Here is a 24,415-nt window from a genome sequence, read left to right on the forward strand (position 1 = left end):
CAGGTAGGGCTGGGAAAGTCTCCTGCCTAAAACCTTGCAGAACTGCTGCCAGTGAGTGTAGACAATACTGAGCTAGATGGACCAATGATCTGACTCAGTTTAAGGCAGCCTCCTATGTTCCTATGTCACAGAGTAGGAGACAGACCTAAATTCAGTGGGAAATTCTCCTGCACAAGTTAGGAGATGCACAAAAGCATGATAGCTGCAATTCAATGGGCTTATAGCAGCATTTTTCTAACCTTTTCTTGCATCCCAGTTGAAAGCAGCCTCTTATCTCCACAACCCAAAAGAATAATTGATTGCATTTCTCAGTTCATGTTGAGAAAGCGTTCTCATTAGTTGATTGGCCATACTCAAAACTGCTCTTGTCATGTAGGAGTAAATTCAGCAGTCTTATCAGAAACATGCTATTAGTCCTATCTCTGAATAACGGAAAGGTTACTTTATGTTACTGAGATGTTATGAAGTTTTAAGACATCACACACATTTTAATTAGCAAGGATCCAGTGCCTAACATCCCATGAGTCAATACTGGATTGCAACCTGTGCTTTGAACATTAGTGGCCTATACAGAATTGCTCGCTGGGTTCCCTTTTAATTAATAAGGGGCTATCAGGGACTGTGGGACTTGAACCAGCAGCTTCATGGTCTGAGGCTGGGACCCAGTTCTGTCAACTACTGTGGACTGTGTGCAGAAGCTCCAAATGTGCCTATTTATCAGGAAGCATGCCTAATTTCTGTGCCTATTCCTGAGAAGATGCTGAAAGGCATCATCTCATACTGTGAGGGAGGAGGCAATGATAAACCCCTCCTGAATTCTACCAAAGAAATCCACAGGGCTCTGTGGGCGCCAGAAGTAAAAATCAACTTGATGGCACGCTTTCCCTTATTCCCGATGAATTCCTGTCCTTACATTGCCTATTAAGGAGATCTGGGTGGTGGGGGTAGTGGAAATGTTAATGTGAGTTGCTAACTTTGCATTTCTTTGGAATTATGGAGGTTTCTAGGAACATATCTAAGTGAGGGGAAGCCAGATCTTGCTTCTAGTGTGCATGCAAGAATCTTACTTCTAGCACACAAATGCTAAGGAATTTATTTATTTATTTATTTGATTTCTATACTGCCTTTCCAAAAATGGCTCAGGGTGGTTTACACAGAATTAAGTGGTATATAACTTGCCATTTCACATGCTTATTTTTTTAAAAAATGTGACAATATATGATACAGACTAGACTATGATATATATGATACAGACTATGCTACCCTAGTCTATCTTTAACCAAAATAAACCCATTGTCCTTGATTTTAAATCTATTCCCTCCACTGCAGAATACAGAACACATCCAGTTGGCCTGTTCAACATACTGTCACTCCATTTTCCTGAGCAGTGGGCAATACTAGGGGTTTGGCTTCTGGTTTCCCTTGGAAGGAGAGTCAATGTAGGCTTATGGTGTCTTTGCAATTTTGGTTTATTTACAGGCAGAGCAGTGGATCAAGTTGGGTAGAGAGTTTATTGTTGCTAAAAGTCAGCAACACGTTACACCAGAGAGCCCATACTCTGCATCCTAAGATCCCTTTGCTATCTACTTAGTTCACGCATCTCCTAGGCCCTTAAAATTCTCTCTCAGGCCACATTCTCACAACCAACAGCAAAGACGGTTAATGGGTTAACTATGATAGCCAAGCCCTGTGCATTCCCCCAGCACATGATGTGGGAATTTCCAAGCAATCCCGGTCAAACCACTGTGATTAAGCCGCATCTGACTGGGATAGATAACTAGAATTTAAGTACATGGGATTGCCCTGGAATTCCAGGTTCTCATGTTACATGCCACAGGAGTGGGTGGGGCCCAGTGACTGCAGTTAACTCTTTCACCATGCCACCATTGTCTTGGGAATGTGGCCTCAATCTGCCTCTGCTAGAAACTGTGGAACTTTATATTTAGTAGAGGGAGAGCAACTGCCTCTATTCATCCCAGTATAACATCCCTCCCAGGGGCTGGAGCTCGGGATAGGGAATCACTTCCCAAAGGATAGTTCCTTTGTGATAGGGAATCAGTTAAGTCCAGCAGACTATCCCACCCAGTTAACCCCTGCTAACTTGGCAAAGAGGCACCTTTTAAAGTGGTGATTCTCTTTATTTAGCAGGGGGAGAGTAACTGGCCCTATCCAGCCCCAGCACAGTACATCCAGTGACTACTGCTGGTGTGTATCTCATGTTTCTTTTTAGATTGTGAGCCTTTTGGGGACAGAGATCCCCAAATTTATTTTATTTATTTTTATTTATTTATTATTTCTCCTTGCAAACCACCCTGAGCCATTTTTGGAAGGGCGGTATAGAAATCGAATGAATGAATGAATGAATAAAATATTGCTAGTGTCTCCTTCACCTTTCTTTTAGGAGTCCTTGTGCCATACAGGGCCATTTATTCGTTCCTTTTGCTACATAAACCACTAAGTGTGTGTGTGTGTGTGTGTGTGTGTGTATGTAAATAAATAACTAAACAACTAACTAACTAAATAAATAAATATACATTTGAAAACCAATCTATACACAATAATAATACTAAGGGCTCCTGCACAGTTGATTTGATTTTTATTGTGGCCCAGACTCTGCCCTCCATCTCACTGAACCCCCATTTGCCTGCAGAACATCCATCTTCTTAACCAACAGGTAGGTGTGTTCATAGGTCCTATCTGAGCCTTTCTGAAGGTCCTTGATCAGCAGCAATGGAAGCTGGCAGTTGCATCGCTGAAGGAAGAAAAAAAGAGAAATAAACCAGATATTCTGAGTATTTGCAGAAGTCAGACTGGTCTTGTGGTAGCAAGCATGATTTGTCCCCTTAGCTAAGCAGGGTCTGCCCTGGTTGCATATGAATGGGAGACTAGAAGTGTGAGCATTGTAAGATATTCCCCTCAGGGGATGGAGCCGCTCTGGGAAGAGCAGAAGGTTCCAAGTTCCCTCTCTGGCAGTATCTCCAAGATAGGGTTGGGAGAGATTCCTGCCTGCAACCCTGGAGAAGCCACTGCCAGTCTGTGTAGACAACACTGAGCTAGATAGACCAATGGCGTGACTCCGTATATGGCAGCTTCCTATGTGCAAAGTTTCCAAGAATATATTCCCACCAAAGGCTGCTAACTTAGGTCCCCAGATGTTGGACTACAACTCCCATCACCTGCTGGGGATGATCTGGTAACCCAAGACTGGAAGCCCTTGATTTGTATTATTATTCAGTATAAAATGCTCTCAGCCTCTGTGAGAAAGGCAGGGTGTGTTTTCCTGCAAATAAGTCCCATAGCAACATCTCTGGTTTTGACCACATATTTTAGCTCATCATTGGCAGAAGTTGCTTCTTACCACACTTGCAACCTTAGCCTACATATGCTTATTCAGAATCAAGCCCCATTTGTGTTCACTATTTACTTCTGCAAGAAACAGGCATGACAGAATCAGACTGCGTTGGATTTTAAACATGAATGCATACATGAATGAACTGAATGAATGAATGTGCCATTAAAACCAACGGCATTTCCAAGTTATTGTGGTTCAGGATTGGGCCTGCAAAACCATTCTGTGAGCTGTCAAAATATGTAGCCTCTCCAGCTCTGATCTGAGGCCAGCAAGCGACCACGAACTGAACACAGCATCCCTCCCTTAGCAGGGAGCTGCTACCTTAACAAATGGCCATCAAAGATACCCTCTGATTGGCCAGGACTCTTTATCCCAGGTCACTTTACTGGGCTGAAATACCCAGTCTCACCTTTCAGATTCTCTACTGGTCTACCTTGATGTCACTTTCTCTCATCCTGATCTCTATTGGACGGCCTCCCTATCACTTACTTTGGAGGGCGGGCGCACGAGAAAGCTGTGTTAGAATGCGGCGGGATCGCCCGCCGTTCTTTGCCTCTTTTTACCTTTGGTCCTTGGATTACGCATGTCTTTCGTTCAGGCTTATTGGCCGCCAACACCGTCAATCAAATTAGAGGGGCCGTGCTCAAATGTCAAAGCGAGGGGTGGGACGCAAAAACCCTACCTTTTCTCCCATTGGGGAATACTTATGTTTGTCCCACCCATATCAGGGTCCTTTTCAGCCCAATGGGCCTCCTTGCCGTCAATTCATCAGCTTCTTCCTCTCATGGGCTTCACTGGACGCCACTCGCAGTGTTGGTCGGGGCCAGCCAACCTGGACAGGGCTGGGATTATACCCATCTACTCCCCCATTGGCTCCTCAGCCCGCCTCTCTCCTCCCTGGCCCCGCTTTGATTGATTCTCTGGGCCATCGGCCTCATGTTTTGCCTCCCGCCGATTGGCTCGCGCCTGAAGGAGGCGGGGCGGGGCGCGGAGGCTGCGCGCGGGGACGCGGCGGCGGGGAGGGACAGATCTGAAATTATTTTTTATTTCTTTGTTTCCTAGTCGTGGGGGGAGGGGTGAGAAAACCCCCCCATAAAAGCGGAGGGCGAATTGGAAAGCCCGGAGGGGGAAGGACGAGGACCAGGCCGCCCTTCGCCCTCGGCGTGGAGGGCTCGGATGTGGCGGCCGCGGTGGTGACCCGGGCGGGGCAGGCGGCATTGGCGGCGGGGGGTAGCAGCAGCAGCAGCAGCAGCCGACGCCGCCGGGCCAGGCCGGGTTGGGTCACGCCGTCGGGAGGATGAAGCGGCGGAGCGCCGACTGCAGCAAGCTCCGGCGGCCGCTCAAGCGGAACCGCATCGCGGAGGGCATCTACGGCAGGTAGGGCCCGCACCTGCCGCGCCCCGCCCCGCCCTCCTGTCAGGGGCCGCGGCGGAGCCTCCCTCAGCCTCCTCCGGGCCGCCGCCGCCGCCTCGCGCTGCCCGTCGGTCCTGCCAGGCGAGCCTGAGGGGAGGCCGCCGCCCGCTCCCTCTGCCCGCCAGCCCGCGCTCCGCGTCTGGCCGCTTCTCTCTCTTCCCCTCACACGGAGCCCTTCTCGGCTGTTGTCTCCGCCGCAAACCAAGCACCCCCCCCGACCCCATAACAAACCAAGCACCCCCCCACCCCATAGCCTCCACTCTCCCCCCTCCACAGGTTACCCTGGGCTTTATTTCTGCCCCCCCCCCCCTTTACGGGCTCCTGACGAACCCCCAACCCCCAGTCTTCGCCTGGACTTGCAGAGATAGGCAGCCAGGGCTCTCCAGTTGTTGCTGGACTACAACTCCCATCGTCCCCTGCTGGCAGGGGATGGTGGTAGTCCAGCAACAGCTGGGGAGCCCTGGCTGCCTACCCCTGGGCCCTTAGCTTTGTTGGCTCCCCTTTCATAAATTGCAGCAGGGGATGATGGGAATTGTAGTCCAGCAACAGCAGGGGAGCCCTGGCTGCCTATCCCTGGGGTCTTTGCTTTGCTGGCTCCCACTTCATAAATTGCCGCAGGGGGTAGTGGGAGTTGTAGTCCAGCAACAGCTAGGCAGCCCTGGCTGCCTACCTGTGGGCTCTTTGCCTTGCTGGCGCACCCCCTCATCATCCACATGGACTCCTTTTGGCTCTAAAGCTCCCTCACTCCTGCACACACCTGGAGGCCTTCCTAGAGGAAGCATTTCTCTTGGGAACAAACCAAGCCCACCTTGAGGTTACCTCTGGCTTTATTACTCCCCCACATCATGGGCTTCTGGTCCAACACCCCCCCCCCCCCCCGTCTTCCTCAGAACTTTCAGGGATAGGCAACCTGCTGCTGGTTTATTGTGGCTGGGGATGATGGGAGTTGTAGTTCAGCAGCAGCAGCTGGAGAGTCAAGGTTGTTTACCCCTGGTTTGCCTTGCTTGGTTCCCCCTTCCGCTTGCACATGGGCACCCTTGGTTTTGAACCCTCTTCTGCAGCACATGCAGTGAGGCCTTTCTCTAGTATTGTCACACACACACACACACACACTGACATACACATGCTGACAGCTCTTGCTTTTAAGGGCCATTTGCACATGATGCTACATGCTGGCAGACATCTCTGTCCTCCATAGTTGAGGCCTTCCCCTATAGCAGGGCTGCACAGCTTTGGCCCTCCAGCTGTTGTTGGGCTACAGTTAGCTTCCTCCTCAGCCCCAGTGGCCAGTAGTCAGGGTTAATGGGAGTTGTAGTCCAACACAGCTGGAGGGCCAACGTTGTGCAGCCCTGCCCTTCTTTCCACCCTTTGGGCTCCCACATTTGACATTCTCTAACGTGCTTGCTGTGCTGCTGTTCCATGGACAGTCCTGTTGTGACACACTCTTTCCTCGCTCCCAGTTGTGTGGGCCACCCCCACAGCATCAAGTCCTGCCCCTTTCTCCACCCACTGTGCTCTCAGATTTGACAGCCCCCCTCCCCCAGCTGCTGTGCTGCCACATGGGCAGGCCTGCCTTCAGAGGGCCTCACCCATTGTTCTGCTCCTTCCCCCCTTTTTTCTGGAATCTCCTCTCACCATCTAAGGTGTCCACACACACTCTTGACAGCTCCTGCACCCCAATAGACTCCCACATGTGATATATCCCAACTGAGATTTTTCTTATTGGGGCACCTCTCACTTTGACAGCTCTGCCCTTAGAGGTCCCCAGCCACACAGATTTCTCTAGGATCCCCTTGCATGGAGTGACTGCCTCTGGCCTTTCTCTCCCACAGTGCCCCCCCCAGGTCATATGTTTCCCTGCTAGTTTCCCTTGGCCTCTTCACTGCTCTGCTTCTCATTCTTTCCATTTCTGTCCATTCTGAAGCTTCCCACCTTAGTGCTATGTCCCGCTGTCAGTTGGCAGATCTTCACCTCGAATCCCCTGACAGGTCCCAACACACATTGACAACTCATGCCCTTGTCGTCCATCCACCTTGTTCTGCTTGACAGATCATTGCTTTGAAGTGCCTTTCACCCAAACCAGTTGGACCTCCCCTACAGTGATAGGCCTGCCAGTTGCTGCATCCTCCCACAACCAGCATTAGTGTTTCCCATCCACTGAACCTGGAACCCCCTTGCATAATCCTGTGACAGGCCTGCCTTTATTATTTGCTCATGACTATGTGCTTCCCAGAATGTTCCCCACATGCTTGTCCTCCTGTAGCACACTTTCTTGGTAGGGTTCTCGACCCATTCATTGGGGCCTCACAGATACAGGTAGTGGTCTGTCTAGGCTGCTGCAATACACTTTGCTTCACATTGGTGAGCTCTCTGATTTCTCACCTCTTCCCCCATGCTGACATCACTAAGTCCGTCCTGTTCCTTCTCTCCTTAAAACTTACTTGTGTTCTTTCAAATGCTTCTCCCTTTTCCTTGAGTTGTCTCCCTTTTTAAAGGATAAGTCATGCTTGCTAACACATTACCAGCTCTCCTCTCCAGTCCTGCTTCCCATCATCATCATTGCCTTTCTTCATGGAACAAAGGTCTGCCTTGGCTGTTCCACTCTGTTCCTTTGATTATTGTTTCTTCAGTTTGTACCTGCTCCCCAAATTTTACATACACAGTTGGTCTTCTGAGTTATTCCACCTCCTTTATGTATATTGTATAATATTGTTTTATATCTCTCTTCCCTGTTTTGTGTTAGTGTGTGGTAGAGGGACTTGTTTTGAAGATTGTGTAAGTGGAAAGTTCTTGATTAACATCTTGATGATATTCTCTGGTGAAGGAAGATGTCAAGACCTGGGATTTTCCATGGCAATTTCACTTCCATTGGTTAAAAAGCTCCTAGGGAAGTAAGACAGACAGCAGTTTGCTTATAGGGAGTTACAGTTCTGTGATTCTTCAGGTGTTAAAATTAAGTACAACTTGCAGAAGTGCCAGAGCGATGACTGCTTTCACTTTGTACAATTGCAAGGGGACTTATGATTGTATACTTTTGGCAGATGAAACTTACTTGTTTTTGACAAAGCCTAAGAACCTGTGTGTTTGTGGAGAGTAAGAAATAAGGAGTAAGGAAAAGTTCAAAGTGTTGTCCAGTGCTGCCGAAATTGATCTAAAGGCAGAAATCATAATTGTTCATAATTGTTTCATAATTGAAATCAAACAACCACTTTGAGAAGTAAATTAGGATGAGACTATGTGCAAATCTACTTTTTTTTGCTACAAAAGAGTTTACCCACTTGAAGCCCTGTTTTATTAGGTGGTGAACTAGGCAATGCTTCGTAAGAATAGTAAAATGTTTTTTAGGTTAGTTTATTTATGCACTTTATTCATTTTCACATGTCTTTGTTTATGTCTCTGGCACTTAGCCGTTGATCTCTCTAGAGATATGAGTGTAATCACTAGCATTTAAATATTGAGGGAAAAGGTTGGCAAGCTATTTCAGGTTAACCAAAACATTTTCTGGAAGTCAACAAAGTAATCCACCCCAACGGTCTTTGTTACTAAAATAAACCAAAGGCTTTTTGCCTCAACAATTTCTTTAAAGACACTGGGAAAGGGACCCCTCCCCACATTTTAAAGACAGCTGCTCTAGTTCATCCCCCAGCCATCAGGACACAACTAGTGAGGCTTGCAGTTTCCGTTGAATAGAATAAAGATTGACATTCTGCCTTCTATCCTAGTCTAGACTTATGTTGTGGGAGGTCATGGGCTTAACAGCTAGCAGTTATCTGTTTTCAGAACCATTGGTCCCGAACAGCCTCATGACCTATCCGTGGTGGCTATTGATGCTCCAGTGCACATCTGAAGTTTTGATGTGACTGTTGCCAGTATCAGTAGGTGCATGGCACAGGTGGGGAATGGTCCTTACAAGTGCTTAACTGAGTAATGGTACTTTGGATATATAGAGAACTGGCCCACAAAGCTTCCTTTTCTTTTGTTGTGTGCTGACATATCCTTTTAAAGCTCCTGTCTCCATAGATAACAGTATGTTCTAACACAAAAGCCAGCAACTAACTTCCAAACTAATGAAGCACTGGTGCTACAGGAGAAGCACCAGTGCTTCTGAAGAGTTCAACTAATTGAGCTCTACTACTCATGTGGGTAGTGGGGGGCAAATTTTGACAACTTCCCCTTCCCATAGAAGTGTTCTATGCTACCTGAAATATGCCCCTGAGAGTTGCACAACCCTCAGGGACATATTGTCGGGTGACATAGAGCACTTCCAGTGGAAGAGGTGGTTGTAGAAATTCCTTTCCCATCCTCTGCAACATTGGTGCAGCGTTAGCTTGGAACTCTTCAGAAGCGCTGGTGCTATATGATTGGTTCTCCTGTAGCACCAATACTTTTACTCTGGATGTCAGCCAATGTTTTTCAGATAGTGGATTCTAAAAGGTGTGTGTGTGTGTATCACCAGACTTGTAGGCAAGAGATTAGTTGCACCAGGGGTTCCCAACCTTTGGCAGCGGCGGGAAGTGCACCCTTTCTATTGCAAACCTTCAGCTCAGGTACATGATAGAGATGTGTGTGTGTGTGTGTGTGTGTGTGTACACACACATTTAAATCTTAGTTATGGGAGAGGCTACTCCAGTTTGCTAGTTTGAATCCCCACTGGCACTATATCGGGCAGTAGCAATATAGGAAGATGCTGAAAGGCATCATCTCATACTGCGTGGGAGGAGGCAATGGTAAAACCCCTCCTGTATTCTACTAAAGAAAACCACAGGGCTCTGTGGGCACCAGGCGTAGAAATCGACTCAACGGCACACTTTACTCCAGTCACTGGCTTACACCCAGACTAAGTTACTCATGATTATTCCCATTGAAATTAATGGGAATAATTTACCTGTCCTACTTTCAATGGGAAAACTTGGTGCTAATTTTCTAAAGTCGCTGAGGTGAAGGTATGCTGAGCTTCAGCAAATAGCCCAGCCACTCAGGAGCAGAGTAGAAGGATCTTCACCCTCCTCTTTCCCCTTCTTGCAGTGGACATATCCCTGAGGGTACGTTGGCTTCAAGCCAATAATAGTCAGATGGGAAACAAATAGCATGGCTGCAACAGGAGAACCTGGCAGCCCTTCAGGTACTCCTAGGCATACTAGCACCTTCTGTTGGGATCACCTGAGTTATGCTGTGGGGGCTTGTGTATGCACATGGAAGATTCACTTGTCCCTCTCAGATGCCAGCAAAGACTGGATCACAGCAGAGACTTAGCATGTGTAGGCTACAAAATGCTATGTAGACTGTGAGATCATGGTGTGTGCTGTCCGTGTGTAACATTGCTCCAGTTCAGGTCCCATTTTGCCAGGACACAGCAACTTAACTCTGCTTAAATCATGCCCTCCCAAATAAGGAGATCAGACTCTCCAAGAGTTGCAGTTAACTTCTGATTGACTTTTGCCCATTCAACATGTGTAAGCTGGTCAGCACATACTGCTGACAATTTATTAATTTAGCAAGCAGATTAATTTGTGATGTTTGCCTTTTCTATGGTGAATCCATATGTTACTATAATCCTAACATGGCAAAAGCTATTCATGTAATCTTGCGTTTTATTCTTCTATGCCAAAAGCAAATGCTTTTGTCTGACGTTATTTTCAGTCCTTCTGAAGAGAGATTGGGATGGAGGTGAATGCAGCACTGTTGCCTGAGGGACTGAAATGGAAAGATTCTAGGCTAGAGGAGGGTTTGATAAGTGTGTCAGAAACAAACAAAAATGCTGTTTAGTGGGTCATGTTATTGAGGGGCATGTGGCTTTGTCAGGCCTGCCTGTTTCTGTTGATGATTCTGGTAAACAGTAACACGTTGAATAAGCTATCTGCTTTCTCTGTAATCTTATTTCTAGCATTGACTGTATCGGCTTCCTGCTGAGGTAAAGGCATTGAATGTATCTGTGCTGAAATCTGATGGCTATAAAACAAGAACATGTGAGAATTTATTGCATAATAATATCCACTTATTAGGAATTAGGAGTATTTTTAAATCTATATTTATGTTAGGTAGGTGGATTTCTAAAAGTTGGTTTATTTTGTTCAGATTGCAGAAAGCTTTGCAAGTCAGTAATTTGACAGGTGCACAGTTCTATAATCATTATTCCAAAAATTGTTAACCTTTCCCATCGATTACAATTCTTCGTGTCCACAGTTCTGTCATTTGAACATCTGATAATGGTTTTAAAAAAATGTTTTTTCCCCCATTTTTAGAAGAGATTTAGAAATGGGGGAGTGGGGAGCTCCATGCTCCCCACTCTATTTGCTGTTTAGGAGAAGCATGGTACTATTTCTTGGCATTCAAAAATAAGACGTCTCAATTTCCATTGTTGCTGCGCTGTTGTCTGTGCTTCTGTTGCTGTAGCTTCAGCAGTTACAGAAAAGTGGGAGAACTACTGTGCACATGCGCATCAACTGAGACCTGATTTAGAATACTGAGCTGGAGTGTAAGCCACAGGCAGGAGGTAAGTCACTAGGTCAGTGTTCTTCATTATAAAGCCAAGGGGCGGACCCAGCAACTCGAAATGTGACCCCCTCAGTAATAGTTTGTTGGGCCTCTTTGGCCAAAGCCGAATACCAGCATAGTTGCCCTAGCACCATGCGGAGGCTACCATTCCCACCACGCAGCGCTGTGCTTTATGCAGGCCAGTGGGCAACAGGGAGCCCTCTCTATTATATCATTATAGTTTTTCTATGTAAACCACTTTGAGAGCTTTTGTTGAAAAGTGGTATATAAATATTTTTAGTACAGTCGTCCCTCGCCAACCGCGAGGGTTCCGTCCCTGGAAAACCTGGCGGTTGGTGAATTCATGGTTGGAGAGCCATTGAAATCAATGGCAAACAGCAGGTTAGGGGAATCGAAGTTGCAAAAAGACTGGGGGGAAACAGTTAAAAATAGAAAAAAATGCATCAAACCCCCAGAAGGGACCTCCTGACCCCCAAAATTATCCCAACCCCCAAATTTCAAAAAAATCTCACCAAACCACGGATACTCAGATCGCGGTTGGCAAGACCTGCCACAATTTCCCAGTCACATATACTCAAATCCACTGTTGGGAAACCCGTGGTTGGCAAGGGAGAGCTGGTCTTGTGGTAGCAAACATGACCTGTCCCCTTAGCTAAGCAGGGCACACCCTGGTTGCATATGAATGGGAGACTTGATGTGTGAGCACTGTAAGGTATTCCCCTTAGGGAATGGAGCCGCTCTGGGAAGAGCAGAAGGTTTCAAGTTCCCTCCCTGGCATCTCTTAAGATTGGGCTGAGAGAGATTCCTGCCTGCAACCTTGGAGAAGCTGCTGCCAGTCTGGGAAGACAATACTGAGCTAGATAGACCAATGGTATACATGGCAATTTCCTGTGTTCCTAATGGTTGATTTTGAACAGCTGGCACCTTTCCCCACCCACATCACAACATGTTTTTAAAACTTCTTTCACTTTCAGAAGTGGTTTACTATGTGTTTCAGCAGGGAATGTGAGTAGTGCTGCTGTTCAAGAAAAACCAAACCCCCTTGGGGCTCACAGAACTTGGTGTACAGATCTTGGGCTGAATTACTTTCTCCACCTTTGCTCATTTATAGAAGAGGCATTAGTAGTTTTTCTCGTCTGCAGGACAACATTTTTTATCAAACAGCGAGAGCACACATTAGTGTAAAATAAGAAGAAATAGTCTAGCACAGGCAACTTTTAAAGAACGATATAGCATTGCCACCAAAGCCTTTCGAGCAGTGTACCTTCTAATAGGGATTTCCCAGATGTTGACTATAACTCCATAATATCTGGGAATCCCTGTTACTGCTTTCAAGTGTTCTTCATTGTGAAGATCACCTAGTTTGGTTGCTTTTAATTTTTTGCACTGTGTGGCATGAATGGGTAAGACATGCAAAATCAATGTGCGAAGACAGAGCACTTTATTTTTAAGTTTATGATATCCTTTCAGTAATGAACACTTAGGAAAATGTATATCAAGTATATGTGACCTGTTCCTGACTCTAAAATGATCATTTGTTGGTTTCCTCTAAGCCCCATGACACCCAATGCAACACCCACTTAAAATCAGTAATGGAATTCAATAATACTAAAATCGCTAAAACCCAATAAAAACTTTGCAATATAATCAAACCCATTAGCATCACACATGCACACTGTAAAAGAGTAAGAAGATGCAAATAATAAAAGCCACATTAGGGAAAATGTGTCTAAAAAGGTTTCAGGACATGGTTGTGTTCATAATAATTATGGCAGTGATGGCTAATCCATATTAGCAGGAGTGTCACAAACAAGTCCCAAGTAGATGGGGCCACTCTAGTGCATGTTTTTATTTATATATAAATAATTGCATATGTATATCTAAACATGTATGTATATCTTTGTGTGTATTTTAAGTACAGAGATGTACACTTGCTCATGCCTTGTGAGATTTTGCCTCTCCTAAGATGTGGATCAGATGACACTGCTGGAGATGCAGCCCATGCAGACCTGACTCTGCACTATAGCCAGGTCCACAGGACCTCCTATTCCGGACCAGGAATACTACAAACCCCCGCAGGCTGTAGGCCACTTGTGGCAAGTGGTGCTGCATATTGGCCACTCAGGTTCTGATTTTCTATATTTATTGGCTGCTTTTACATTTTCATTAGTGTATCAAAAGTACATTCTAGGTGTCAAAGGCTATTTTAAATTGCTTGTGCTTTGCAGTAGTAAAATATAGCACCATACTATGTCCAGAGCAAATTCAAGTGTTGTTTATTTTAAAGAATTGGGCTTTATTGTTTCCTTAACTGATAGCTCACTAGAATCTTTAGGACAGGCAGTTTTCTGGACCTACATGTCAAAGGAGAGTTTTAGTGGTTGTGGAGTCAGGATTTCTTCTTTTGCAAAAACAAAGTAGGAGACATTGAATTCAGCTGCACAGCTAAAGGAAGGGAGAACTTTAGATGTTCAAAAAGAGCTGGAAAGCAGATTGTTGAAAAACATATACTGGTTCTATTTATAGTTCTCTTGGAATCTGTATCTGCAGTAGGTGGTAGGTAGAGACAAGTACATATAACATAGATATTAGCGTTTGTCTTGTGAAGAACCTTTTATGGTGAACACTAATGCACTGAAATCCTTGCATGGCTTTCTTCATTGCCTGTGGATTGCAGTTCATCTGTAGGCAGTTTGTACTTTTTTCTCTATATGACTGATACCTTTTATAGTCTGAATTTGTTTACATCTGAATCAGGATGGCCAGCTTCTTCAACCCTGGGGCCTGGATCTTCTGTAGCTAAGCTCTTTGAGAACTGGGAACCAGCATGGCCTGAATTCAGTGCAGCAGACCTGAACCCAGCTGCCCCTCAACTTTTTCAGCTCAGGGAATCAGGGAGGGATGCCGCAGAAGGCCATTGAGACACCTCTTGGCTCAGTGCTGGGAAGACTGATGTGTGACTGATTGGAACACTTCACAGTAATAGCTGGAGAAGCTATCCTGACCTGGATAGTGCTACTTAGACTATCTCTAATCTGAAGATGTTGGATATAGGCCTCTAGTTGGCCACTTCTTACCTAAATCATATATCAAAAAATTCCTCTTAGTATGCATTGGTAGCTTGATTGCTTCAGCCAACTATGCAAACTCCATCCTTGCTTCTGTATGTGCTGTTATGTTGTAAACATTGAAGTAGCCATAGTTCTACTCCTGATAAAATATCTCAATTTTCTCCCCCATTTTTTAAAATAACAAAACTAGTTTAGGAAGTAGCTGGAAAAATGCACTTCAGAAACTAACAAATATCTTGTTATGCAGAGCAGCTATTTCTTCATGCGATTGTTCTCCTGAATTCCCATTCACTTGGTTTGAAGGCTCTTCTAGAATACATGATTCCTGTGAGTTGCATCTGAGCTGCTCCCTCATAAGAGACTCTAGTGCAGGCTTCTCAAACTTGGGTTCCTGGATGATGATGGATGACAGCTCCCATCATTCCCAAACACAATGGCATCACAGCTGGGGATCATAGGAGTTGTAGTCCAACTACATCTGGGAATCCAAGTTTGAGAATCTCTGCTCTAGCGAAATGCCAGAGCTTTCCCTTTTGTCATCGCCTCCAAATGTGCGAGCTCTATGCATGTCTTCATGCTGTTTTTAGCACTTGTTTCACCTGGAGTGTAATTTTTGTCTTTTTCTTTCCTGACAGCTTATTTAAACATGCCTCCTTGCCCATTTCTGAATTACCATTCTAGAAGGAGGGTGTGCTAATGGTGATTAGTTTCTTCAGTAAGCATCAGAGGCTCTTTAAAAATCTGAATGCTCATCCCCCTCTCCTCCTTGGTTTTCTTCTGTCACCTACTCTGGCTCGATAGGTTATTATGAGATAAGAAGGAAAGTCCACGTAATCAAGTTATTCATGGTTCATACACTTTTCAAGTTGGACAGGCTGAATTCCTGACCTGCCTTAAAGTGGCAGTAATCTTTAAAATGCCAATAGCATCATAATTGTGCATTAATGCAGGCTGCACTGTAGGGCAGCTATAGAGAGAGAATGTATATCTTTTCCTCTCTGGTCACACCTGGAGACATGCCTGTAACAGACTTTGATTCTTTACATGGCTGAAGCCACCTAATGGCGCAGCGGGGAAGCTAGAGAGCAGGAGGCTGTTGGGTCGAAATAGGAAGGTGCTGAAAGTCATCATCTCATACTGTGCAGGAGAAGGCAGTGGTAAACCACTCCTGTATTCAACCAAGAAAACCACATGGCTCTGTGGTTGCCAGGAGTAGACACTGACTCGACGGCACAATCTTTTTTCTTTTATATGGTTGAGTCCTAAGGATCACTTCAGCCACAGCAGAGCAAACGTGGGTGTTAGCGCAATGGCTCATAGGATTGGCTGCAAGAGAACTGACCAAGACTTACAAGAGTTTCCCAGCAGAATGTAGAAAAGCATGTGTAACTCTTTCTCTCTGCAGCTTGTATGCAAAGATAGAATGATAATCGAACAACAAGCAAGATAAGAGCACTCAGTTTATCTCTGCTTGCCTCTTCAAGATTCTACAGTCTTAGGAGTTGGGTTTTTTAAAAAACCAAAAAACCCCACACCAAATATTTATATACTGCTTCTCAACAAGCTTTCTAAAGTCATTTACATACAAAAAGAATAAATCAGAGGGCTTCCTGTCCCCAAAGGCCTCACAGTCTACAAAAACCCAAAACATAAGACAGACACCAGTAACAGTTACTGGAGGGATACTGTGCTGGGGGTGGATAGGACCAGTTGCTCTTCCTCTGCTAAATAAAGAGAATCACCACTTTAAAAAGGCACCTCTTTGCCCAATTAGCAGGGGATAGAGTGAGTTATTCAAGGGCTTTTCTTCAATACTCTTGCTTTCTTAAAGGGTGCTTCAGGATATTTTGTGGGTTCATCCATATGAGCAGTGTTGAATTCATGGGCAGGGCAAGACATGTCTGTACTCAGGGTCTTGGTAGAGAACTACTTGTACAGAACTGCTTGCCATTAGATTGGAACTATATTAAAGGTGTCTGTGTATTCCTCTTTCTGCACCCACTGAGAGCCCTCTTCTCTTGTTCATGGGACTGAGCTTCCTGTAGAGCTGACCATTTCATCCTGAACACTAATGGAGGCTGCCAAGTCTTTTTAAAGTGGACCTTGTGCCATTTCTAAACATCCTGCAGCTCAGTGTTTGCCATGTATAGCATTACAATTGGGAAGTTACCAAATTTAACCAAAAAATTAGTACCCTGGCTTGGTTCCAGGTACTTAAGAAAGGGCCTTCTTTGTCATGAACTCTGTTGCCTATTAAGATTATCTGGAGAGGTTCAGTTATGGTTGCTGCCTGCTCGCTTGATGGCAACTCGGGACCGGGCCTTCTCTGTGGCTGCCCCAGGAATATGCTCCCTGTTTGGAATGTGCTCTGTGTTGAAATAAGAGCATCTCCTTCTGTTTGCTTTTAGGAAGACCCTTAAAATGCACCTGTTTTCTCAGGCTTTTAATTGGAATTAAATTTAAACTATTTAATTTGTTTTTATCTTGTGAGATTGTTCTTATATGTCTTGTGAATTTTAACTGTTTTTATTCTGTTGTTGTTGTTGTTAATAATAATTTGATTTCTATACCGCCCTTCCAAAAATGGCTCAGGGTGGTTTACACAGAGGAATAACAAACAAATAAGATGGCTCCCTGTCCCCAAAGGGCTCACAATCTAAAAAGAAACATCAGATAGACACTAGCAACAGTCACTGGCGGTACTGTGCTGGGGGTGAATAGGGCCAGTTACTCTCCCCCTGCTCAATAAAGAGAATCACCACGTTAAAAGGTGCCTCTTTGCCAAGTTAGCAGGGGCTATCCTGATTCAGATGTTATAACCCTGTACACTGCCTAGAGATGCACATATCAGGTTGTATAAAAATATGACAGAAATAAATAAAATATAGACAAATTCCAAGTTTATATACTGCCCTGAGCCATTTTTGGAAGGGTGGCATATAAATCAAAAATAGTCTTCTCTTTGATGTAATCCATGATTGAGGGCCACAAATCTTATTTTTATATATTTACATTATGAGAGGAGAGCTGGTCTTGTGGTAGTAAACATACTTGTCCCCTTAGCTAAGCAGGGTCTGCCCTGGTTGAATATGAATGGGAGACTTGATGTGTGAGCACTGTAAGATATTCTCCTTAGAGCAGGCCTGCACAACTCAAATGACCTGGCGGGCCGAAACCAACCGTGACTTGGTTCATAGGGGCCAAGGTCAATTCCTAGGGTGCTGATTATTAGAGGAACACTTAATATCAACCAATCAACTGAATTAAAGGGAAATGAATTAAAAATGAATTTAATCAATATTTAACTTTTGATGTTCTGGCAGGCCAAGATTGATTTAAATTAATATGAAATAAGTTGAATTAAAATTCATTCTAATAATATAAATATTATACAATCTGTACAAAATACATAATAAAATGCATTGTTCTTCCTTTCCACCTCTGCCAAATCATCCCACAAAACATGGAACACTTTTAAGGAGAAAAAAAGAGAACCTCTTCTCATAATTTTGGAAAAGAAGGGAGAAGGGGAAAGAAAGATGGAAAGGATGCAGCAGGAGGCTTGGCCAGAGAGAGAGTGGGAGGGAGAGAGAGAGAGAGAGAGAGAATGGAGTAGTCTTGGTGGGAGAGAGAGAGACAACTGTGCAGGCACGCCTCGCAGTTGGGAAGCAACACTGGTAGACCCGAGTGTTGCTCTGGTTTCTGCCGCTGTGTGCCACTGCTGCCATGGGGGAGGGTAAGGAAGAACCCCCGCAGCCATCTCCTCGGCCGTGCAGTGGCTGGAATTTTTTTTGGGGGGTGTGTGTTTTTTAGGCAGCAGGGGGAGGAAGAGGAAATAGCCCCGGGGGCCAGGAAAAAAGGCCTCACGGGCCGCATCTGGCCCCCGGGCCACACGTTGTACAGGCCTGCCTTAGAGGATGGAGCTGCTCTGGGAAGAGCATCTAGGTTCCAAGTTCCCTCCCTGGCACCTCCAAGATAGGTCTGAGAGAGATTCCTGCCTGCAATCTTGGAGAAGCTGCTGCCAGTCTGTGTAGGCAATACTGAGCTAGATGGACCAATGGTCTAACTCGGTATATGGCAGCTTCCCATTTCCCTAATCTTGGCCATCAATATCATCTTGCGGGATGTGCAGTGTCTTCCCCGTTAGAGGTGAAAGCATTGTTGCACTTACAGCTTTGTGTGTTGTTCACCCCTCCTTTATCCCTATCCCCCATCCCCAAACGATGAGGCTAAAACTGCAGTCATTTTTGCACAGAAAAAAGGGGTAGGTTTAGGGTCAGGATTTGGTAACAATGAACAAATCACTCCATGGAGTAATCTTTGGAGGATATTGCTGCCAATTTTTCATTTCCATTCCTCTGACAGCAGTTATAAGATTTTATAGTAGTGTTTGTGTCTTTAAAACTTTTAAAAGCTTTTAAAACACCATTGCAAATTTGACCTCTGCCAGCCATATAGGGTAACAAAAGCACCCTGAAGGCTGAAAGTACTGCAATGCTCTCACCTGTTTTCCATTTCTAAGGCTGTAGATCTTGTCAAAAATCATAATGAGCATTTGTCTCCCGAGATAGGACCAACCACCTCAGCTGGCGCATGTATTCTCATATGCTTGGTCTTTTGGGGTATAGGGACTTGGAAACTTGTGGTCCCCTCCCTGAATTCTGAAATGGCGCAGTCGCATGCAGAGGCATCTCATGCTCTCCCCCCCACCCCCCGAACATGTGGTAGTCTTTGGACTGGTGCCTGAAATGGGTTAAAATTCATGCTGCCATCATACCGCACCATATGATGGGTACTTGCACTCTGTTATAGACTTGTAAACAACCATTTGAGTTTTGTGATTTAGAGTTGCCTCCAGAAAGGCCAGGCAGAGAAACTCTACAAAAGCTTGTTCAGCTTCCAACTCCTTTTTTAGGCCACACATGATTAAGAGGGAAGGAAGAGTTAAAAACAAAAACGCAACTAGTAACACTTATGGGCTTGTTTGCAAGACTGCTCTGATAGGAGGTTGCTTTTAAAAAAAATTCCTTCAACCTCTGTCTAGATATTGGAGAATTTTAGTGACTAATACACCATGCAATGAGCATTGAGTTTGCCAAATATTAATGGTTTCCTTCTGGCATTTTTACTAGAACATCTCTTCTCCCTCCCCCACCTTAGTTGGTTAAGACTTGGCATGTAATAATTTCTAACTGCTTGTTGTCATGTTACATAGGTAGTGAGTGGAGTTTGCTGCCAAAATTGAGTGTAGAATCTTTCGCTTGTGCTGTGTAGACGAGTATTTTCTACTCCCCCCCCAGCATAAAGTCCTTTGTCTCAAAGAGAGAGACTGCAATTTAATATGTTTGCTTTTGTTCTCCATGCCTTCTTAATTTATGGCTTCTAATTTCTGTTAAAAATAGCCCTCAAGCCCTTATTCTTTAGCACCTGTAATACAGTCTTCAGTTTCATTGTTCTAAATTTAAATGGGTAGAGGACTTCTATTTGAGTGTGTTCTCTCCCTTGTGTAGGATTCCCTGCAGTTGTCTTATTGATTTCCTTTGATTTCTTTATATCGGGAATAGCCCACCTAGGCTGCTGCTAATCTCCACTGATTTCTTTATGTTGGATATAGGCAGTCCTGATTCTCCAGCTGTTGCTGAACTATAACTTGCATCTGTAACAATCTTTTGTGGCTGGCAGTGATGGAAGTTGTAGTTCAACATCTAGCCGAGCTTGCCCATCCCCTGCTTTATCAACCCACTCCCAAGTATTTGATCTTCCTCCTTTCTTCATGGAGAATACAACTAGCAACTGGGGGGTCTGTTAAATTACTTTACACATGTAGTGAAACAAGGTGGTGCTCATTGTCAGTTTTCTTGCCATTCCACATCCTTTTGGATAAGATTTGCTGACTCTGTTCAGATTTGTTGCGGGGGGGGGGGGGCGGGGGGGGAGACTTCTGACACACCCACACCAGTATCAACTATTGACAGACTTGGGTACTGTATATATTTACATAATGTTTCATGTTGACTTCTACCTAAAATAAAAATGGGAGTCATGATCCAGCCACAGGAAGATTTTTATTCTAGGGCATATAGCTATGGGGTGTGTGTAGATCTGGATGGAGAGGAGAGGCAAAGGGTTAAAGTCCCCCCCCCCCCACACACACAAACACCTGCCTGATTTTAATTGGACTTTTTGTGGCTCCTATTTAGAAAATTCAAGTCTATCAACTCTAATAATGTGCAGTTTGCCCTTAGGTTTAATCTATTCCAGTGGGATTGCACACATGCTTACCATATGTCTGTGTTTGCTGCACTGTACTGACTGGAGAGCCAGACACTGGAGAATTCTCACTTCGAATCTAATATTTTATGCAAACTCACTTGGTTAAGGTAGCCTTAACCAGGCTGCTATTTTCAACCTCTACCCCTATTTCCCATCTGCAAAGTTGGGGTGACAATACAGATTAATTTGCATTAGCATTCCTTACAGCAATCCTATATATAAAGCACAACATGCTATATAAGTATATATTATTCCATGCTTACACTTGGTTGAATCTCACCCCATGCTTAACTTTCACACAGGTCTATTAATGATTGTGCATATTGGTTATGCTAGGTTATGAGTCTTTGTTAAAATTTACTCTTGCCTAGCATTGTATTTTAATTTCCTTCTAATGGCTACATCCATACTGTTCAATAAAGAATCATACATATAATAAAGGAATATGGTGTTGGGGATGTCTTCACATGTTACAGTAGGAACAGACATATATGGTTTTGTATAACATGGACTGGGTTAGGCAGCCTCAGCAGCTGTTGAACTAAAACTCCCATTATCCCCAACCTTGTGGCTGGGGATGTTGAGAGTTGCAGTTCAACCACAGCTGGAGTCTTGAGGCTGCCTATCCCTGAACTGTTGCATAAAGGTAAAGTGTGTCATCAAGTCGATTTTGTCTACTGGCGCCCACAGAGCAATGTGGTTTTCTTTAGTAGAATACAGGAAGGTTTTACCATTGCCGCCTCCCACACAGTGTGAGACTATTATTATTATTATTTTTACATTTATATCCCGCTCTTCCTCCAAGGAGCCCAGAACGGTGTACTACATACTTGAGTTTCTCTTTCACAACAACCCTGTGAAGTAGGTTAGGCTGAGAGAGAAGTCGCCCAGCTAGTTTCATGACTGAATGGGGATTTGAACTCGGGTCTCCCCGGTCCTAGTCCAGCACTCAAACCACTACACCACACTGGCTGTCATGCCTTTCAGCATCTTCCTATGTCGCTGCTGCCCAATATAGGTGCTTCCCATAGTCTGGGAAGCATACCACCGGGGATTTGAACTGGCAACCTTCTGCTTGTTAGTCAAGCATTTCCCCACTGAGCCATTAGGTGGGGAAATGACATGTCCTCTCTTCACTTGGTGCACATATACCAGTGTAGAAACGCCCAGTGTGCAACCTAGGATTAAAGATTTGCTTTTGGACAAGTATTTCTGCAGTGTACATGCAAGAAAAGGTGATACTTAGTCACCTTGCTGGTAACAGGGTGGAAGTCGGGCATGTACTGCATTATTTTAATATGTACCCAGTTTAATTATATGTGGCCCATCCTTTAGCCTTTTTTGCATCCAGGTTTTTTGTCAGTCTTGCTTTCTTTCTGCAAGCATTTCCTAGCAGGTAACATTCATTATTTTTAACTGCTTTAGTATTTCTTTAAACTAAAATTAAGAGTAGAAGGGAAATAAATTGTAATAAAAATGTATCATGCTGTGGTAACACCAACATTGCAAGTTACATTGCTCCCTGTGCTTTCGTTATACCCCGCTTTATTGCTTCCTGATTCTTTTATCTTCTCTGACCTCTTGTGTTTTTCAGCTAAGTTGCAATGTTTATCTAATCAGACCTCCTTTTCAGGAACGTTTACTTGCGGCTGAATAACTGCCTCCTATTCTAGCACTGTATTACAGACCTACAAAATTATTTCCCATCAGAGTAGCATTATCACAGCTGTGGAATTTTCTGTGTCTGTGGATTCTCCAGAGCATCTTCTGGAAGCGTTGTAGTAACCTTCTGTGTGGACTAGTTATCAGTGCCTATGGGATAGGTTTTGTATTCATGTAGTGTTTTTCATGTTTGTGTTGTCTTAAAAAGACTGCTTTGTGTGTGTTTTTCCTCAAAGTATTTTATCTGCCCAGGAGGCAAACATTTAAATAAAAAATGCAAATTGGCTGCTGTTCTAGCTTGCCAGACAAAGTGTGCTGTGTGAATCAAAAGATTATGTAAGTGTTTGCCAGCAGATGTTAGCACAGTAAAATATTGCTGTGCATCTACATAGTTTCTGCAAAAAAGAGTTATAACTTTTCAGTTTTTCTATAGGATTGTAGACGGGAAGGCTTGACCTAAAATCTATTTGTCGAGTCCAAATACTCTGTAGCAGTATCTTCCATACTGCTATTCCAGATAATAGAATATACTATTCCTGTATACTGTGGTCTCTGTAATTTTTTTCCCATCTCCTTGCGGAATGAGTTTTGTTCTGGGCGGCTGTATCAAGGCAGTGTGTGCGCACGTGCATTCAGAGTGGGGCCTTCCTGATTTAACCTGAGCAGGATCTAAAATTAACTGAGCGGATATTAAAAAAAAACTTCTGAGCTCATGCATGTGTGCATGCCTTAGAGGGAACAGTGTCTGTATAGTAGGTTATGTTAATGGAACTGCTGCAGGGTGGTTGGCAGAACACCCCTAAATGCGTTTGGGCTTGTGTGGGAGAATTGGCTATAGTGGAGCAGTCCCACGCAGAATTAATTTTTGCAAAATTCTGGTCCCAGGGAAATGAACTGATAACAACAAATATTTATATACCGCTTTTCAACAAAAGTTTCCAAAGTGGTTTACATAGAGAAATAATAAATAAATAAATAAATAAATAAATAAATAAATAAGATGGCTCCCTGTCCCCAAAGGGCTCCCAATCTAAAAAGAAACATAAGACACACCAGCAACAGTCACTGGAAGTGACAGAGTAAGTAGAGTTTCAAAAATAAAGCAAGGTTTTATTTTTGAGGGTGTGGGGGACAGTGGAATAAAAGAGTTGATTAGAATGATATTACTACTAAAAATACATTACAGAGATTAACCAGATAACTTACAAAGAGGCAATTTAGCTTAGTGTCTGAATTAAATGAACTCTAGGCTGGCTAGAGAAAGAAGACTGTAGAGAAACACGTTTTGGGATTTAAGAAGGAGCAGGGGTAGGAAGAGCTCAGAGGGGCACAGTGGTATCATACAACTTCGAACTTCTGTTTAGTGGTGACTGGACCCTCGTGGCTCAGGTGCAACCGAAGGACTTCTTTCCTCAGGAACGGAACCGGGCAGCAGTGGGGAAGCAAACACAGTTTGGGGGTTAGGCAGCAGGGGTAAAGCCAGAAGGTGTCTGTTATCTTGTAGCCAGCTTATCATAGCAGCGAGACATGCTGGGCTGATCGGGCCGATCTGGAGGCTGAGAGCTGGAATGGCGCAAAGAGCAAGACACGGCCTGGTGTTATGGCTGGTGTTGGGTCAGTTGCCCAAACAGTGGGTGACTCCAAGGTATAGAGACCAAATGAAGCATGTTGGTTCATGAAACCAGGGCCAGTTATAGCCCAAAATGTGCCCTGAGGCAAAATACCGGCCACTCCTTCTTCATGAGGAGGGAAATTCCAGTGGATCTCAAAAGGATCCATTGTCTTTGGTGTGCTTGAGTAAAACACAATGGCATGAATGGTCAAGAACAACCTGTATGTAAATAGACAGAACAGACATGCAAGGACGGTATCTGTCAGGCCGGAAGGCCCTAGTAAAGCAATCAGCAATTTTAATGAGCGCATCTCCTGAGTTCCTGTTGCCCACTTAGCTCTTTTGTGGTGGGGAAGGGAGTAGCATTCACAGTGCCTTATGTGCTTTCCTGCTGAGGTGATTAGTGCTAGCTTGTTTGAGGCAACCGCAGAGGAGGAGAAAGTAAAAGGGTCAATCAGTGGACAGAGAGACCTTGAAGTGGAGTTAACTCAAAAGCTAACTCTGGGTCTGCTTAGACATTCCCAACATAGGTCAAGG

At 44.4% G+C, this 24,415-nt stretch overlaps 1 protein-coding gene and 1 long non-coding RNA gene across 2 annotated transcripts in view; one reads left to right on the top strand and one right to left on the bottom strand.

Moving 5' to 3' along the window:
* Positions 1 to 2,513: 2,513 nt before the first annotated feature.
* Positions 2,514 to 3,722, bottom strand: LOC128333244 (uncharacterized). The gene is made up of 2 exons (XR_008310886.1): positions 3,486 to 3,722; positions 2,514 to 2,752 (listed from the first exon to the last, which is right to left on the bottom strand). It is a non-coding gene; the product is annotated as an uncharacterized LOC128333244 (long non-coding RNA).
* Positions 3,723 to 4,322: 600 nt separating this feature from the next.
* The window catches only part of MACO1 (macoilin 1), a 93,990-nt gene continuing 73,897 nt past the window's right edge, over positions 4,323 to 24,415 (top strand). Inside the window, exon 1 of the mRNA XM_053268506.1 lies at positions 4,323 to 4,729. Coding sequence (XP_053124481.1) covers positions 4,650 to 4,729 — 80 coding nt within the window. The 5' untranslated portion in view covers positions 4,323 to 4,649. The remainder of the gene's footprint in view (positions 4,730 to 24,415) is intronic.

The sequence above is a fragment of the Hemicordylus capensis genome, chromosome 7, assembly GCF_027244095.1.
Source record: "Hemicordylus capensis ecotype Gifberg chromosome 7, rHemCap1.1.pri, whole genome shotgun sequence".
NCBI classification, from domain to species: domain Eukaryota; kingdom Metazoa; phylum Chordata; class Lepidosauria; order Squamata; family Cordylidae; genus Hemicordylus; species Hemicordylus capensis.